The 19,545-nt window shown below is 43.1% G+C and overlaps 1 protein-coding gene across 1 annotated transcript in view; it reads left to right on the forward strand.

Moving 5' to 3' along the window:
• LOC124775981 (probable G-protein coupled receptor CG31760) overlaps positions 1-19,545 on the forward strand; it is a 440,811-nt gene that overhangs the window by 206,447 nt on the left and 214,819 nt on the right. The window contains exons 5-6 of the mRNA XM_047250822.1: positions 7,126-7,264; positions 13,315-13,426. Coding sequence (XP_047106778.1) covers positions 7,126-7,264; positions 13,315-13,426 — 251 coding nt within the window. The remainder of the gene's footprint in view (positions 1-7,125; positions 7,265-13,314; positions 13,427-19,545) is intronic.

The raw sequence follows: 19,545 nt of genomic DNA on the forward strand, positions 1-19,545 counted from the left end.
ATTCACCTTCCGCATTATGTTCATAAGATGAACGATGCTGTCCGTCCGAATTGCTGGGTGTTGAGAGTCGATAGTACACCTAACTAGTCAGATATCGTGTATAATGCAGGTGACCTGACCAAAAAAATGTGTACATGACAGCCACTGCCTCTGCGGTAAATGCTGGTTTGTTCGGAAGGAGGGAATGTGTCTGCTTAGAGGTCAGAAGAAATGAAGTGACACTCATGTCTGGATGATCAGTTATTTTCGATCTGTCAGTGAATATTTTAACCATGTCTGTCGACAGCAAATGTTAAAAATTCAGTCTTGCTTCGTAACTACGACGGATGGACTTAGAGAAACACATTCACTTACTTTAGGAGGAATCAGTGGAAATATGCTTGAAGTTGTCGTGGTATGAGAGACGGTTGTAGCCTCTGACGTACCGTCATGAATAAATTATCTTGAACTTATAAGAAATAGTGAAAACACCTAGGATGCGATAAAGGCACTGGTGCACAACTCAAGGAGTAAAAAGCGTTGCAGAATATACTCGTATAAATCACTCTGCATCGATGCATTTAATCTGCGAGGATATGTTGTAGCATTTTCTACTCGTTGAATTCCGCACCTTTTATACATATACATTAAGTTTTTGTTTAATTTCAGCGGAAGTAAATATAGCTGTAGCCAATTGTGATGATTATTTTTACCCATTATCTAGTGGCTCGAGCTACGAATATTTCGCTTGGTAAAAATTCATTCCACATAGGCGTCAGTTACTACCGGATATTCCTGGTCTCTCGATCCCTGATTAGTTCCATGTTTCCGATATCGAATCGCTATCGCCGAGGGTCGTCACGGCCCTTTAATGGCTCTCATTTTATTTGACAGGCGCTGACGCACATCGGCTCAGCGACTTCAAATGCCAATCAACAAAGAGAAAGTTCCATCTAGAGACGCCGAGATAGAAGAAATGTAATCACAAACAGTATTTAACGTTTAGTTCACAGTAAATGATAAATTGCAACTGACACTTTTGGTGCAATGTAGCAGAGTATTTAGGGCCCAACAGAAGTAGATTTTACGAGACAGAGAGTGAATAAAGTTCGAATCTCATTAAAACAAACTGAGAGGAATACCGTAACATGGGATAAATAGTCCTATTATAGGGGAAGAGCCCATCTTTCTGACTAGTATAAAAATGAATCGTATTCTACAAGACTTAATTAATTATTTTTTCGAGAACGTCTTTCTTTTCAATATGATTTCAGGAGCAGATACCATATCAGAACAACAAACACATTAAAGTTCACATATTTAAAAGAATTATTGCACTATATTCTGTACGATTTCGCCCTTAATTCTGAAAAAGCATGTACAAGGGCTATTCGGAAAATAAGGTCCGATAGGTCGCGAAATGGAAACAATAGTCAAAATCCGATAAAGTGCTGCACAGACATGTAGGGCTGTGTCTCTAGTATCGATCACGTTAAGTGACTCTTTTCAGTTATGAGAGTACAGTGAGCATGTACAGATGTCTAAAACAATATTTTCTCTCTTCAAGTATGGGTGCCCGCTGAGAGGTTTCGCCTGATTTCATGCAACCCCAGATAACATACCTGTCATGCATTTCCTTCGTTAAGACAACTCCCGGCCTCACACTGCAGGGGCAATGAGGATGCCATTGCAGCGTTTCCGATGGGAAACATTTGACCACCGGCCACATAGTCTGACTTGGCTCCCTTTCATGTTCATCTCTGCTCACAAGAAGCGCTGGCTATGAAAAACAACGTTTTGGCACAGACAAGGAACAATGGAAAATATTTTAGATTTTTGCAGTAGTTTCTATTTCGCGATCGGTCGGACACTATTTTCCGAGTAGCCCTCGTATACTGAACTCTGCGCATGACGACAGTACAATGCCAGTGGTAAATTCAGTGAATGACTAAGATTTAGAAAGTGCAAGAATCTAAATTTTTTAGTGTTTCTATGCTTATTAGCAAAGGAATTATATGAGTCCTATTTCCGCTGGGGCTTTATACTAAATATTGTTGACGTGGTCATTAGTCCAAAAATTTGCTCGATAGAGCTCTGTGAGATAGCCTGCCTCTATTCAAATGGTTCAAATGGCTCTGAGCACTATGCGACTTAACTTCTGCGGTTATCAGTCGCCTAGAACTTAGAACTACTTAAACCTAACTAACCTAAGGACATCACATACATCCATGCCCTAGGCAGGATTCGAACCTGCGACCGTAGCAGTCGCGCAGTTGTGGACTGAAGTGCCCAGAACCGCTCGGCCATCGCGGCCGGCTGCATTAGCATGTCAACTTCTGGTGGATGCTTCGCGATGTGTGCCCTCAACCTATCGTTTCTTTTAGTCAAGTTGTGCCGTCAATTTATTTTCTTCTCTGTTAGATCCACCACCCTTTCATTAACTATGTGATCTACAGTTTAATCTTCAGTATTCTTCTGTAGCAGTACAGTGCTGTCTATCTGTACCGTTTATCGTCCACATTTCCCTTCTGTACAAAGCTATGTTCCAAAGAAACGCTTTCAGAAAAGACATCCTAAATTTATTTCCTAAAATTAAATTTATAGCTGATGTTAAAAACCTCCTCATTCTCAGAAACGCTTTTATTACTGTTGCATACATGAGTTTTATATTTACTTTTCCCATTATTTTCCTTTCCTAATAGCAAAAATCTCCTGCAACCTTACAGTACATTATTTCCTAACCAGATTCCTTACCACTACCTGATTTAATTCGACTAAATCTTCGTTTCATTTATTCGACTTTCACCTTATAACCTCTGCACCTCTTATCAAGATGCTACCCATCCCGTTTAACTGTTCTCCCAACTTCTCAGTCGTCTCTAATGGAATTGTGGTGTCACTTTTATTTCTATCTCCTGAACTTTAATGTCGTTTCCAAATTTCTCCATGGTTTGATTTAATGCACGGCCAGTGTATAGGCTGAACGACATAATGGATAGGCTGCTAACTTCTTTCACTCCCTTTTCAAACACTTGTCTCCCTTTGATGTCATTCGACTCTTAAAATTACAAACTGATTTCTTTAGAAGTTGTTGATAACAGTTGACTCCCCCCCCCCCCTCCACGTATTTTATCCCTGATCTTTCCGAAGTGAACGCCAGTCAAAACTATCAAAAGTTTTTTTTAAACTTGCAATTACTATAAATGTGAGTGTTCCTTTTTGACTGCAAGAAGTAGGATCAGTACTGCATTCGGTGTTCCTACATTTCGTTGGAAGCTCTTCCTGATAGTTCTCGTGAGCGAGTTTTGACAGCCTCCTCATTCCTCTGTAATTAATTCGTTTTAGTATACTTCAACCATGACTTACCGTATTAAAGTGATGGTTCGGTAATATTCATAACTCTCAGCTAAGAATGGTGGAAGGCCTCTATGTGGGTTTCTCATACTCTCTAGCGCCTAGTTACATATGCTGCACGCACGCTTTGCAGCCGTAAGAGCCATATCTGCCATCATACGCTGTGACCTCAACTATGAGCTTCACCAGACTGCATCATGCCTTAAAAAACGTTTACAATTTTTCAAACGTATGTTAGTATTAATTTTAAATCTCTCTCTTTCATATGGAGTCCGTGGTTCACACGATTACATATTTTTTCCATTTTTGTGGCCGGATGCCTTTCTTGCCGCCACACGGTGAGAAGTTATGTTGGGCCATCTGTCTGTGAATTATGTAAACTTTGTTCCTTGCGTTATCGTATTTAAAGTGATTCCATGTCGTATTTTCTGAGGGGGAGATTAGGCATCAGCTCAGCATACCAAAACGGAAAACCGCTTACAGCCACAACCAAGACTGACAGGTTTCACAGACCAACGGGCGATAAATCGTTGTATGGATTCGATCTGCGTACTCGTATTTCTCAGCTCCTTGTCTCAGTTAAGCTATAGGATCAGGTCCCTTAACAATTTATATGTAATGTTATCGTATCATCTAACTAGCTGCGACAGACTGGCAACCATATTTTTTTCTAAACTAAATCATATGTATTTCGAAAGCAATTCGATTCTTTGCTTCCTACGAGTTGACAAGATCTCAGAAGTCAGCTGATGTTAGTTAATTTCATTCACAAAAGTTAAATGCGAATAGTTATGTCACACTACACAAGAAAAATAAACTACATTCCGTATTCTTGTTAATTCCATAAGGACGAAATGTCTTCCAAGTCCTCTTTTGTCTCTAATAGAATTGCAGTGCCATTTTTATATTTTTCTCCTGAACTTTAATGTCATTTCCAAATTCCTCTATGATTTCAGGCGAATTATCAGACGGCGCTTGACAATAATATTAAAAATCAAACAATTTCCTAGCGTTTTTAAGCTTACTGTTATTTAAACACAAATCGTTATTATGCAAGCAGTTATTCGGCTTGGCATTGATTGAAAGAGCTGTTGGATATCCTCCCAAGGGATATCGTACCAAAGTCTGTCCATTTGGCGAGTTAGGTCGTCAAAATCCCGAGCTGCTTCTAGGGGCCTCCCCATAACGCCCATAACGTTTTCAATTGGAGACTGATATGGGTACGTTGCTGACTGAGATAGTGTTTGGTACACAGTAGAAACTCTCAGTGTGTGGGGGCGGGTTATTTTACTGAAATGTACACCCAGGAAGCCTTACCATGAAGGGCAACAAAATGGGGCGTAGAATACCGTCGACTGGGCTGTAAGGGTCCTGCTGATGACAACCAGCGGGATCCTGCTATGAAACGAAATGGCATCCCAAATATCACTTCTGGTTGTCTGATCGTATGGCGGGCGACGGGCAGGCTGGTATCACAACGGAGTCGGGCGTCTCCACGCGTATCTCATTGACTGGAGTAGAACTGTGTTCAGTGATGAGTCCCGCTTCCAGCTGAACCGCGATGACCAGCGAAGATGTGTTGGAGACATTTCAGCAATATAATGGCCGCCCGCACACAACAAGGGTTTCTAATGCTGGTCTTCGTGCTTGCCAAACCCTACCTCGGCCAGCGAAGTAGTCGAATCTCTCTCCAATTGAGAACGTTCGGACCATTATGGGTAGAGCCCTTCGACCACCTTGGGATTTTGACTATCTAACGCTCCATTTGTACAGAATCTGGGACGACATCCCTCAAGAGGACATCCAACAATTCTGTCAATCAATGCCGAGGCGACTAACTGCTCACAAAACGTATACCGACGTGTTATTGACTTGCTCAATTTTGTGAAACTCATTCTCTTGAATAAATAATCCAGATTTTCTGAAAATGTAATCATTTGTATGTCTGTACATGTATGTCACATCTACCGATTTCAGTCCCATTCGGATAATTCCTTCGTGGTGTATTGTTTAGAACCTTGCTATTGCAACACTTCTATGTTAAAATAAGTTTCATCGGTCTTTTCTTTTCTTTTTAATCCAAGCACTAATGTCTCTCTAAGTCACGTAGCATTGCACACTACTGACAAAAACGTTAATGACCAAGAGGACACAGTCGGATATCAGCGTAACTTCGTACAGGGACACACTATGAAGGAGGAACGTTGCAGTTCTCTGTGACGCATTTAACAGCTACCAGACTGCATTAGTGGTAGTCGTGTTAGGTGTTGTTATCAGCGCTGGTAGGATATCTAAGGGGCAGAAACAGGGTCAGATCTTCAGTCATCACAGTGAAGAACACGAAGATGCCGCGTACATGTGTGAGGCAGCGTAACCAACACCTGCCAGACGGTGAAAGATGTCTAATTTTGGATTCCTATTTGCTGGATCGTCGAATCGTACAGCATTCCGATTTTTGGAGTGTTTGGATGTGACAGTGATCTGATGTTATGGTCCATGGGAACGAGAGGATTCGCAATTCAAGGTTCTAGTCGACAACGTCTGACCACCACAAGGAACGATAGCCGTATTGTGCACCAAGTACTAACATAAACGCCTGCCATCTGAGAACGAGTAGTGGACTTGCTGCAAAGTTACGTGCCATCATGCACCACTGGTTGGACATTACCAGCAGCCAGACTAGGAAATCATCATCCTATGCATACACTGCCGTTAACCTGACAACACAAACAGCTGCGTTTGGAGTGGTGCCGCGACAGGGGAGCATGGACTGCTGTTGGACAGCGTCGCACTGTTATGTGGTCAGCTACGAATCTAGGTTCTGTACCACCCCGGATGACCATCGCCGACTGGTATGAAGGAACCTGGGCGAGATCACATTCTCCAGTGTTTGTAAGGTCGCAGCAGTGTCACATCTGGCGTCTTAGTGTGTGGAGCCATCTATTATGATTTCAGGTCGTGACTGCCGGTGAATAGGCGCACTCTGCCGGCACAGTGGTATGTTCAAAAATGGTTCAAATGACTCTGAGCACTATGGGACTTAACATATGAGGTCATCAGTCACCTACAACTTATAACTACTCAAACCTAACTAACTTAAGGACATCACATACATCCATGCCCGAGGCAGGATTCGAACCTGCGACCGTAGCAGCAGCGCGGTTCCGGACTGAAGCGCCTAGAACCGCTCGGCCACTCGACCGGCACAGTGGTATGTCACGGACGGTCTTTCTCCTCATGTGTTACCTCTCATGCGATACTACTGTGAAGCTGTTTTTCAAAAGGACAATGGTAGTTCACCTATGGCGCATGTCTCTGTGAACTGTCTGCTTGATGTTGACGAGTACTGCCGTGACCAGCAAGATGCCCTGAACTGTCCCTAGTAGATCATATGTGTGGGACCAGCTCAGACATCAACCCCGTCCCAGGGCCAGTACTCAGCACATCATTGACAAAGTATAATAATTGTGGGATATGTTGCCTCAGGATAAGACACATCGGCTTTTTGACGCCATTCCCATCCGCATATGAGCAGGCATCCTGATCACATAGGATGCAACGTCTTATTTTCTTTGATTTTACACTCAGTGACATAACATTACGTACCGTCTCAATCCGTGAAGTTTCATTTCGTTTCATTAATACCCTACTCGAATGCCACCACACAGGCATGACACTGGGTGCGGAAGTGAGTAATATTTATCGTGTATTGATACGGCATAATACCCGTTGTTTTACATCCCAGCGCCGTAGTGTACCGCTTTTAGAACCGATGACCTATTTGTGTTGCAGGACGAAGGGCTACCTGTCGCTTGACGTGAACGTGACGCCGTTGGAGGTGAACCAGTGCGAGGCAAGCAGCGAGCCACCCCCGCGATCCGAGCTGCGGGCATTCCACAGTACGCATAAGTGCCACAATGACACCACGCAGGTACGTCCGCAGCGACCGTAGTGTGACATTTACTAAACAAAATATGTGGGAGTGGTCCTCAACTTTGGCTTTGGCGCTCTGAGGGCGAGGTGGCAAGGGAGTGAGTGAGGGACCAGGGCTGGGGTGCGACCAGGTTGTGCGAACTATGACTAATCATTTTTGAAAGGGGTGGGGGGAGGAGGGGCTAAGGCCTTCAGACTGGTTTGTAGTGAGCCGACGTGAAATCCTCTCCTCGGAAACTTCTTCATCCCAATCACTAACACCTAACGCATTCCACTAATTCCTGGATATCTCTAGAGCACTCTCAAATACCATGGAGGCTGTACCTTGATATGGTACCACAAATCGTATCATCCTGCCCCTTATTCTTGTCAATGTTTTCTACGTATTCCTCACCTCCCATTGTCATTTCTTGCTTCATCAGTCCACTTAATTATGAATATTCTACTGTAGCACCACACCACAAACGCCTTGACCCTCTTCCGTTCCGGTTTTCCAAAAGTCCATGCCTCACTGTCCCACAGTGCTGTGTTCCGAACGCACATTCTCAGAAATTTCTTCCTCAAATTACTATCGACGCTAGCAGACTTCTCTTGACCAGAAATGCCCTTCTTGATAGTGCCAGTCAGCTTTTTATGTCCTCTTTCACGGGTTACACTACTGGCCATTAAAATTGCTACACCAAGAAGAAATGCAGAAGATAAACGGGTATTCAGTGGACAAATATATTATACTAGAACTGACTTGTGATTACATTTTCACACAATTTGGGTGCATAGATCCTGAGAAATCAGTACCCAGAACAACCACCTCTGGCCGTATTAACGGCCTTGATACGCCTGGCATTGAGTCAAACAGAGCTTGGATGGCGTGTACAGGTACAGCTGCCCATGCAGCTTCAACACGATACCACAGTTCATCAACAGTAGTGACTGGCGTATTGTGATGAGCCAGTTGCTCGGCCAACATTGACCAGACGTTTTCAACTGGTGATAGATCTGGAGAATGTACTGGCCAGGACAGCAGTCGAACATTTTCCGTATCCAGAAAGGCCAGTACAGGACCTGCATTATGCGGTCGTGCATTATCCTGCTGAAATGTAGGGTTTCGCAGGGATAGAATGAAGGGTAGAGCCACGGGTCGTAACACACCAGAAATGTAACGTCCATTGTTCAAAGTGCCGTCAAGGCGAACAGGAGGTGACCAAGATGTGTAACCAATGGCACCCCATACCATCACCCCAGGTGATACGCCAGTATGGTGATGACGAATACACGCTTGCAATGTGCGTTCACCTCGATGTCGCCAAACACGGATGCGACCATCATAATGCTGTAAACAGAACCTGGATTCATCCGAAAAAAATGACGTATGGCCATTCTTTCACCCACGTTCGTCGTTGAGTACACCATTGCACGTGCTCCTGTCTGTGATGCAGCGTCAAGGGTAACCGCAGCCATGGTCTCAGAGCTGATAGTCCATGCTGCTGCAAACGTCTCCAACTGTTCGTGCAGATGGTTGTTGTCTTGCAAACGTCCCCATCTGTTGACTCAAGGATCGAGACGTGGCTGCACGATCCGTTACAGCCATAAGGATAAGATGCCTATCATCACGATTGGTAGTGATACGAGGCCGTTGGGATCAAGCACGGCGTTCCGTATTACCCTCCTGAAACCATCGATTCCATATTCTGCTCACAGTCATTGCATCTCGACCAAAGAGAGCAGCAATGTCGCAATACGATAAACAGCAATCGCAATAGGCTACAATTCGACCTTTATCAAAGTCGGAGACGTGATGGTACGCATTTGTCCTCCTTATACGAGGCATCATAACAACGTTTCAGCAGGAAACACCGGTCAACTTCCGTTTGTGTATGAGAAATCGCTTGGAAACTTTCCTCATGTCAGCACGTTGTAGGTGTCGCCACCGGCGCCAACCTGTGTGAATGTTCTCAAAAGCTAATCATTTGCATATCACAGCATCTTCTTCCTGTCGGTTAAATTTCGCGTCTGTAGCACGTCATCTTCGTGGTGTAGCAATTTTAATGCCCAGTAGTGTATTTTGCTTCCTAGGTTGCAGAATTCCTTAACCTTGTCCACTTTGTGGTTACCAATGTCGCTAAGTCCTTCGCTGTTCTCATTTCTACTACTTTTCATTACTTTCATCTTTCTTCGATTTACTCTCAGTCCATATTCTGCCCTCTCATTGAGGATGGCAACGTCATCAGCGAACCTTGTCACTGATGTCTTATCGCCCAAGGTTTAATATTACATCTGGACTTTTATTTCCGGCATTGCTTCTTCGACGAATGGTTCAAACAGTAGGGCCGAAAGACTGCATCTTTGTCTGACACCCTTTTTAATCCAACCGTTTCATTCTTGTTTTTCCATTCTTAATTTTCCCTCTGGTTTCTCTCGTAAACTGCATAGTCCCCGTTTTCCCCTACAGCTTACAGTTATTTTACGGATAATTTCGAACATCTTCCACCAATGTATGTTGCCGAATGCTTTTATAGGTCGACAAATCCTATGAAGGTATCTTGATTTTCCTTGACTCTCGCTTCCGTTAACAAGCAGTACGTCATAAATGCCTGTCTGGTGCCTTTACCTTTCCAAAAGCCAAACTGATCGCCATCCAATAGGTCCCCAGTTTTTTTCACCAAAAATTAGTACACCGAACCTGGAGTGGTAATAAATGAAGACTTTTTCTGATGTATTTTCAGTTTATCTCAAAACTCTTAAAGAAAGGCGAAAATCCTTTGGTAATTAAGAAACATTATAAAATACAATTTCCAAAAATTATAAACGCGCATTTCAATATTTGACAATGCTCGGGACATCTGTTGAATCTGAGAGATTTTTTCACAGGTGTTACAAGTTTTGAATGGACAAGGAAACCGATAGAAGGATAATATATTGAGTCTTCTCTCCTGCTTTCGCTTGTTTATTTGTCCCGCAGTGGTGCAGGATCGACATGGGTAGTAAAGAAATTGGCATGGAAATTTAGAAGGTTGAACGAGATGACAATAGATTGAGTCAAACCCGGTTTTTGCGACGCGTAGAAAATAAATATAACTTTAATTTTTGTTATAAGTGTCTTAGTACTTTCTTTTAAAGGTGTTAAACATTATGAAATTATCTGGTTTCTTTCAGCTTTGAAGCTAAACCATATTTGTATCCAAATGTAGAAAAATAATCGATTTATTGGAAACATCGATACATATTTTGATAAATGGCGCAGTATCGATGGCGCCATGCCATATACTCCATCGAACGAAATATCGATGTATACAAGTGTTTAAAAAAGAAGTGTCGCATATACCCACAAGAAGTAATGTTAAGATCAAAGATGATGAAGAAGTGAGATGTCCAGAAACCAAAACCTGTCGATATGTGGACCAGTCTGTCCTCCCAATCTCATTCGTTTTTGACGTTGAAGCAGACATTATAGGCAGTCCTGAAAAAACACTCTCTTTGGGGGATACCCACAACAGTTGAAAAAATTTTTCCTGATGAATAAATCCGCTCCAGTTGTACTTGCTAAATATTGTATTTGGAGAAATCGTACAGACGACCCGATATTCCGGATATGAATTTCATCTTCAGACGCTTTATTGCGTACTAGAAAATCGTACTAGACGCATAAAAAGTCCAGTACAATTATCAGTGAGCATGGGGTAAACGGGGCGATCGATATAAGTACCAGCTTTCCGCACGTCGTGGAAGCCCAGGTCGCAATCATGTTCCTGAAAACGGGATTTACATCTTGTAACCCCGGTTGTGTATACGATTTTATCAAAATAAAGCCTTTGTCAAGCACAGCTGGAGTGGATTTATTCACGATGGAAAAGTCCTGTGGGTGGTTATTTCATATCCTGACACGTCCTCCAGCCCTTCTTCTTTGTGAATCATGCACTCTTTCAAACACGTTGGATTCCATTCAGGTTGCGTTACATGCATTAGTCATACGCTACTATAACGTCTACACATTGTCGTTAGTTTTGGCATGCACCAATGCCTTTAAATGTCACCATGACCGGAAATGCAAAAGACTCAGATTTGTCGCCATGCAACTGGACCTCCTCGATCAATCCATCGTCAATGAAACGTTGTAGTGAGGTACTGTCGCCAGGTCCGCATAAAAGGGGATGGTGCCCGTCGTTCAGAAACCACAATTGCTGTGTTTTTGTAAGGATAATGTTCTCCAGCATTGCGGGTAATTCATCACACAAGTATTGGTGATACACAGCTCCCGTTTATGAGTTTGGTCTAGAATGTGGCCATATGTCACCGACAATCCTGCCCACACACTGATCCTGATACGATCCTGATGCCTCACTTTCATAATTGCTGAAGGATCTGAGTCTGCGCACATGTACGCATTGTGATAGTTTACTATACCATATCTTGTGAATTCTGTCTCGTATGTAAATTAATGCAATCTGTGAAATACGGATCTTCAGCGATTGCTCTAGAAATTAGTGGTGGCACTCTGTAATCGGGAATGGTGATCTGCTACTGGAAGAGAATGCGGAAGTCTCATGTGGTATGGATAAATCAACTGCTCGTGCGGAACTGACCACGGCAACTCCAGTCGTACGCACGCTTGTCTGAGCATCATCTCCGGTGTGTGAATTGTGCAAGGCCTACCGCGGTCCATTGTCGTCGCTGCAAACGGTTTAGTCTTCGCAAGCCGTTGGAATAGCCTGCTAAACATTCTTGCACATGGAATGGCGCTTTGTGTATGTCGTTCGGCATACATTCCACTTGATTGACGATTTCTACCTTCAGCTAAAACGTAACAGAAGTCCATGCCTGCCATTTCCCTCGTGGAACAGAAGGCTTTCTTTGCACTGTTTACAGTAGACTTTGTTCACTTTGAACGGAACAATTGATCTTGTGTTGCTAAGGTAGTGAAGGAGCAGCACAACCTCTAATGATTCAAGTAGCAGATCGTTGCCCTGCTGTAACTGGTACCAGCACCATCATCAGAGTTCTGTAAATTACAGACTTTGGACAGCCTACCCCATCCAGTACTACACATTACACTCTACAGCTATTGGTTTCCGAACTTATACACTGTCCACTCACATTAATGTCACCATCTGTCAAAAGTCTGAATAACCACTTTTGCAGCGCGGATCGCTGCAGGTCGTGCAGGAAGAGTGTCAGTGAGGTTCTGGAAGGTATCGACAGGAACGTGGACCCATGCGAGTCTATTGCTGTACTCAGCCAAGCTAGGTTTCTTGGTTGATGATCCATGGCGCCAAAAGCCAAATCGAGATGGTGAGTCTGGTGGCCAGAGGTGAAAAGTAAATCATCCAGTTCTCTTCGAACCACGCACGTACACTGCGAGCTGTGTGATAGATTGCATTGTCCTGCTGGAAGATGCCATAGTGCCGAGGAAAGACAAACTCCACGTAAGGGGCGGACATGGCCCCCAATGATAACTGTATACCTATGTTGATCCATTGTGGCTTCCAGAATGCCACGAAAACATTCCCCAGACCGAAATACTCCCTCCTGGTTGTTTGTTTTCAGATATTTCGCGCCCTATAAGCCAACGGCCATCTGTCGCAGCCGTTTTCACCCGTATCCTCTATGGACCGTGGTGCACCACAGTTGTCTCGGTGTCGGTTTTACGTAGCGGCGTTTTACCATACAGGGTATACATTAACCAGGCAACCTTTTTACAAACTTAGCCGTTTCGGAAATGCTCCCACCGTTGGCCAGAAAGCCAATGATCATGCCCTTCTGGACGTCAGATGAATCGCTCTATTTCCGCTTACGGCGACACCTGCACGATTTTCCACGTCCCCCACACGCCTTAGTTACCCTCCGTTGTTAGTGCTGTCACCTTCCGTCTGTGAGTGGTTACTCAACCGTGATGATGATCATGGGCGAGTGTAACTGGATAGTGCAGTTATAAGAATTTTTCTCCCCCTTTTCACTAATACCGCCTCATGTTGGAAACTGTGAATTTTCTTAAACACCCTGAACTTTTCAAGGTGCACCCCTACTTGACGCTCCCTTGTGTTCACTTTGCAGTGCGAGCTCCGGCCGAGCCCTGGCTGGGTGCGTGGCGGCTACGTTTGCCGCTGTCGGCAGGGCTTCTACTCGCCGCACCACGGCGGCGTCTTCAACGGCACGCTGGTGGAAGGTGAGTACTTGTCTCTCTGCTGTGGGTATCAGCTGTCGGGCATACAGGTGTTGGACAAAAATACGGAAAAACAGCGAGAAATCCATACTCGAACATACATGCAGATGCTAGTCAATCCTTTAGATGGTGCTGTTGCATTTGACCACGAATGGCGCCCATTGAATGCCGTCAGTACATTCGAAGTGTCAGTCGTGGTCATAATAATGTTGTTATGGTGCATTACGTCTGAACTCAGTGAATTCGAACGTTGGCAAACTGTTGGTGCTCGTATGGTGCGTGCTTTCGTAACCAAAGTAGCCGAAGTGTTTGGTGTTTCAAAAGACACCACATGCTGTGTATGTAAGGGTAACTGATCATTTTATTTTACATAACTTGCTATCAAATGTACACGTCAGTTTTAGGGTTGGTTTAACAACTGAAAATTCTATACTCTCTTTTCTTTGTAAGGTGTTGAATGGATTAAACAAAAGGCAGGCATCTTTTTTGATTTAATTAATGCGTTTGATTGTGTTGATCACAAAATATTGCTCCAGAAATTTGACAATTATGGAATACGGGGAGTAGCGCATAACTGGTTCACCTCTTACTTCAATAAGAGACAGCAAAAGGTCATTCTCCACAGTGTTGAGATTGGCTATGACGTGGGGTCTGAGTAGGGCACGGTTAAACGTGGCTTTCCCCAGGGACCAGTGCTGGGGCCACTCTTGTTCCTTATTTATATGAATGATATGCTCTCTAGTATTACAGGTAATTCTAAAATATTTCTGTCTGCTGATGACACTTGCTTGGTAGTACAGGATGTCTGCACCGTTGGCACTGTTTCAAATAGTGCAGTTCAAGACACAACTTCATGGGGTGCAGAAAATAAACCAACGCAAAATCAGAGTAAGATTTAGTTTTTACAGTTTCTAAGACACAGTTCAACAATATCTGACGTTTTAATTTCACCGAATGGGCATATGATTAGTGAAACTGAACAGTTTAAATTTCTAGGTGTTCATATAGTCTGTCGTGGAAAGCCCACGTTCAGAATCTTGTTCAAAGACTTAATGCTGCCATTTCTACTATTCGAACGGTATCTGATGTAAGTGGTAGTTCAGCACAAAAAGTAGTCTACTTTCCTTAGTTTCATTCGCGTATGAGTTATGGTGTTTTATTTTGTGGTAACTCTTACCATTCTGAAAAGATATTTTTGGCTCAGAAAGGAGCGGTTCGGGCAATAAGTGGTGTAAGTTCGCAAGCCTCTTGTCGATCCCTGTTCATTAGTCTGCGTATTCTGACATTGTCCTCCCAATATTTACTGTCGTCTCTTCTTAACAGTATCGGCTTATTACCAAGAATTAGCATCTTTCATTCGGTTAATATTAAGCAGAAATCAAATCTGCATTTGGATTGCACTTCACTGAATCTTGTGCAGAAAGGCGTGCAGTATACTGCTGCATCCATTTTCAGTAAGCTACCACATGAATTCAAAAATCTTAACAGTAATCGACGCGCTATCAAATCGAAACTTAAGAGTTTGCTCATTGGTCACTCCTTCAACTCTGACGAGGAGTTCCTTGAAAAATTAAGCTGGTTCTTGTGTTATATTGTTGATTGCGTTTACATAAACTTATAACTTGTCTTCTTTTGGTTCATAAACATTTTATTTAACTATTATTGTAATTTCATGTACTGACACGTTCATGACCCTGGAAATTTGCTCCTAAATTTGGTCCTATAGACCTAGACGTGTAAAATAAAAAATAAATAAAGAGACTTATAAAGCGGCAAAACATCATCCACATGTCGCAACGCGGACGCGGACGAAATTGTATGATGAATAATCGTGACAGACGGTCATTAAACAGCATTGCGACTAAAAATAGAAAGACGACAGCTGAAAAACTCACTGCAGAATTGAATATCGCATTCACGAAGCGCGTCAGCACCAAAACAACACGAAGGCAGCTCCATAATAATGGAATTTCCGAGTGAGCTGGAGTTCCAAAGTTATTCAGCAATGATTACCCGTAAGAAGGAAACGAGGTGGCAAAGCCATAAAACCGGGACTATGGAGCGTTTTAAGAAAGTGTCCTTTGGACTGTTGACTCTTGTTACACATTAATTCCAACTTCTGGTGAATCTTACGTCCAAAGAGTGAAACGTGGCGTGTGTTCGGTGATGATTTGCGCAACCTATCATGGTATTCCATGAACCCTTTCGTTACTCTGTCAGATCGCATTACTGCCAAGGGTTGTGTAGCCATTATGGGTGAGATTCATCCAGTGGTACAAAGTGATGATGTGATGATGTGTTCCAAGAGGACAGAGCGCCTCTTCACACAGCACGCATCGTCCAGGACTGGTTTTGTGAGCACGAGACGGAACTGTTGTATGTCTCCTGGCCACAACACGCAACAGATATCAGTATTAATCAGCCTTTGTTGTCTACTCTTGAGAGAAGGATGCGTAATCGCTATCACCGTTACCTAAACTAGTGACCTTTTTGCAGCAGGTTTGGAAACGATTCCCTTTAAAACTATACAGGACTTAAATTTATCCATTCCAAGACAAAGGGAAGCTGCTTTTTCTGCCAGCTGTTTTAATACTCAGAATTAGTCATGCTGGCGACTAGCACTTGGACTGTACGCTATTTTGTCAATGTCATTATCAGAAAACCGTGGCTTTTGTGTGGGACAGAATATTTCAATCTTTGGCTTACGTTTTTACCACTTACGTATTTGCTATGAGTGAACATATAGTCCTTCCCTGGTTAAAAAAAATTATTTCTCAGAAACCATGCTAGGTATAGCTTTAGGGTTTGTAGATAACGGTGGCTTAACCCGTGCAGTTTTTGTGCATACACTCCCACATGTGCTCTGTTTGTTGACCGTAGAATGATTACGCAGTACTTAATTTTCTCGATATTGTGGCAGTATTGGCTAGTAGGGTTAAAGGATGGGTTGATTAAATCCTCCCTTCACATTGCATAATCTACAAAATATCCCCAAAAGCGACACAAATTGCTGCAGCAGCCAAAGTTACCTCAATGGGCTTGATAAGCCATTGTATGACAAACAAATTACCATTCTGGAGTACTGGCTCAACTAGATTATGAACATTTCCTGATTCTAACCTGCTTCTTTGTAATTCGTAAACCAGTTAAGGAAAACTGGATTCCTTACAATACCAGGCAGTCTGAAAAATATCAAATCAGTTTATCAACCGAAATTAATTCATTATACTATAACACTAATCAGGCAATCAACCACACTCTGCTACCACTGTTTTGCGATGGTACTGCCCAGTAGGATGAAAGGACTGTATCGATTAACTGAGTTCGAGATACCAGACAGTAATTATATATTTATGTTTATCATAAGCAATGTAAAAAGGGAGAACAGTTTTCAGACACAGGTTTTAACTTTATGTCAAACAATAAAACTAGGACACACGAAGTTTTATAGATCAAAGGCTGCCTGACTACAAATCCATAGCAGTACCAAAAGATTAACAAATCATGCTAAGAAGAATTAAAATATCATATTAACAATCAACACCATAGTACAGAACAGTTAAATAAGCTAAATAATGATACACCAAGGTTAAAAACCAAACTTCAGAAATTGTATTGAATATTGACGATCGGATTTTTAACATACACAATTGCAAAAATTAACAACACTAGCTCCCCTTTTACAAAGAGTATCAATTTTTGCTGTTTAATTTGGCTGCCATTGACATCCATCTTGGTACAAGAAAATCTAGCTATATCCTCACATACAGCGTATCCTGTACATGAAAGTTAACAAAGCTCAGAAGTGGAACAAATCCAGCATTCGGCTCGCAGCAAACTTAGGTATTGTAGGCCGAATCCACAGTCAACAGACTCGCAGTTCAGCTCACAAAACACTCTCTTCTTGCCCACTCGGTGCCACCACGTTCTACATCTTCTGCAAGAGAGGGCTTATTGTCTTACTGGAGTAGTGCCAACCTCTCTATTAAAAGGAAACAAATCGCCACCCTTGGCACAATGTCTATGCCAACATCACTTCCGTCACTGCCTCTATAGCATCACTTATTCACGCCGCAGGAGTTTACATATCAGCAGCTGGTAAACTGATCACTTTATCCTTTATGTAACGGATTTTGTCTGGTAAACATGTTGGCCATGATGTTGGACCACCTCTGCCAATCCATCTGTCCGGAAACGTTTCATCCTAGAACACTCACTCAGGCGGTGCTCAATCTTATCGAAACGCTATTCACGGTTGAAATTTCTGTAACTGGATGCAACGTGAAGTTGCAACACGTCCCAGTAGACTGTTGCCATAATGGTAGGCTCAGTCAAAAATAATTGTGTTGTTCATTGAGCCGTACCACACATTCACTTTTCTGCTGTCCCTTACCTTCTGTGCCACAATTTGTGGAGTCGGAGGGCATTATGCCTGTTTTCCTCTCTGCGGATATGAAACACCGCTTCAGCAGAAAAACGAATTTTACTAAACTAGGCATTGTCAACACCGACTCGTCCCACCGTCTTCTTACAAGGGAACATCCCCATCGCACCCCTCTCAGATTTAGTTATAAGTTGGCACAGTGGATAGGCCTTGAGAAACCGAACACAGATCAATTGAGAAAACAGGAAGAAGTTGTGTGGAACTATGAAAAAATAAGCAAAATATACAAACTGAGCAGTGCACGCGAAGATAGGCAACATCATTGACATTCCGAGATAAGGAGCGCCGTGGTCCCGTGGTTAGCATGGCAGCTGCGTTACGAGAGGTCCTTGGTTCAAGTCTTCCCTCAAGCGAAAAATTTTTCTTTATTTTAGCAAAGTTATGATCTATCCATTCGTTCATTGACATCTCTGTTCACTGTAATAAGTTTAGTGTCTGTGTTTTGCGCCCGCACCGCAAAACCGTGCGATTAGTAGACGAAAGGACGTGCCTCTCCAATGGGAACCGAAAACTTTTGATCGCAAGGTCATAGGTCAACCGATTCCTCCACAGGAAAACACGTCTGATATATTCTATACGACACTGGTGACGGCATGTGCGTCACATGACAGGAATATGTTGTCGAGCGACCTAACTTGTACACTTGGCGAATGGGTAGAAAGATTCTTCTACGTTGCCCGATTTAGGTTTTCTTGTGGATGTTATAATTACTCCCAAAAAAGTGATGAAACATAAGAGTTTGTCACATAAACTGCAAGAAATGAATCCAAAAGTCTCACACTCGCACACTTTTCCCTGTGCTCTGTCAAAACATATGTTTTTTACGTTTTCAAATTTTTCCGTGTGTAGACCGTCAAATCCTGCATATGTCCAAGCAAATCTGGTCCTGGAATTTTGGAGAGTGAAGTTGATTATGTGTGAGTGCCTGAACTTTGATAATTGTCTGAAAATAAAAAAATTGAACTTTTTGCTCGAAGGAAGACTTGAACCAGGGACCTCTAGTTCCGCAGCTGCTCACGCTAACCACGGGACCACGGCGCTCCTTATCTCGGAATGTCCATGAAGTTGCCTATCTTCGCGTGCACTGCTCAGTTTGTATATTTTGCTTATTTTTTCATAGTTCCACACAACTTCTTCCTGTTTTCTCGATTGATCTGTGTTCAGTTCTTCAAGGCCTATCCACTGTGCCAACTTATAACTAAATCTGAGGGGGGTGCGATGGGGAGGTTCCCTTGTTAGCACACTTTCCGCCTCTGGGTCTATCAGCTGGCTGCAAAGCTTGCAGGAGTTAAAAAAATGGTTCAGATGGCTCGAAACACTATAGGACTTAACATCTGAGGTCATCAGTCCCCTAGACTCAGAACTATGGAAACGTAACTAACCTAAGGACATCACACACATCCATGCCCGAGGCAGGATTTGAACCTGCGACCGTAGCAGCCGCGTGGTTCCGGACTTAATGGCCTAGAACCACTCGGCCACAGCGGTCGGCTTGCAGGAGTTAAACTTTATATGCATGTAAACGTAGCTATTTGTGTCAAATCTTCACCAGTGTGCTCTGCGGTATGCCTGTTACCTGGGAACAAGGCGCTTCGATTTTCGCGGACTCTGTTGAAATGCTGTGCCTACGGTTCAACAGTGTCCTAACTCGCTCCGGGTCTGCTGCTACTGGCGCTCT

The sequence above is a fragment of the Schistocerca piceifrons genome, chromosome 2 (genome assembly GCF_021461385.2).
Source record: "Schistocerca piceifrons isolate TAMUIC-IGC-003096 chromosome 2, iqSchPice1.1, whole genome shotgun sequence".
Classification (NCBI taxonomy): domain Eukaryota; kingdom Metazoa; phylum Arthropoda; class Insecta; order Orthoptera; family Acrididae; genus Schistocerca; species Schistocerca piceifrons.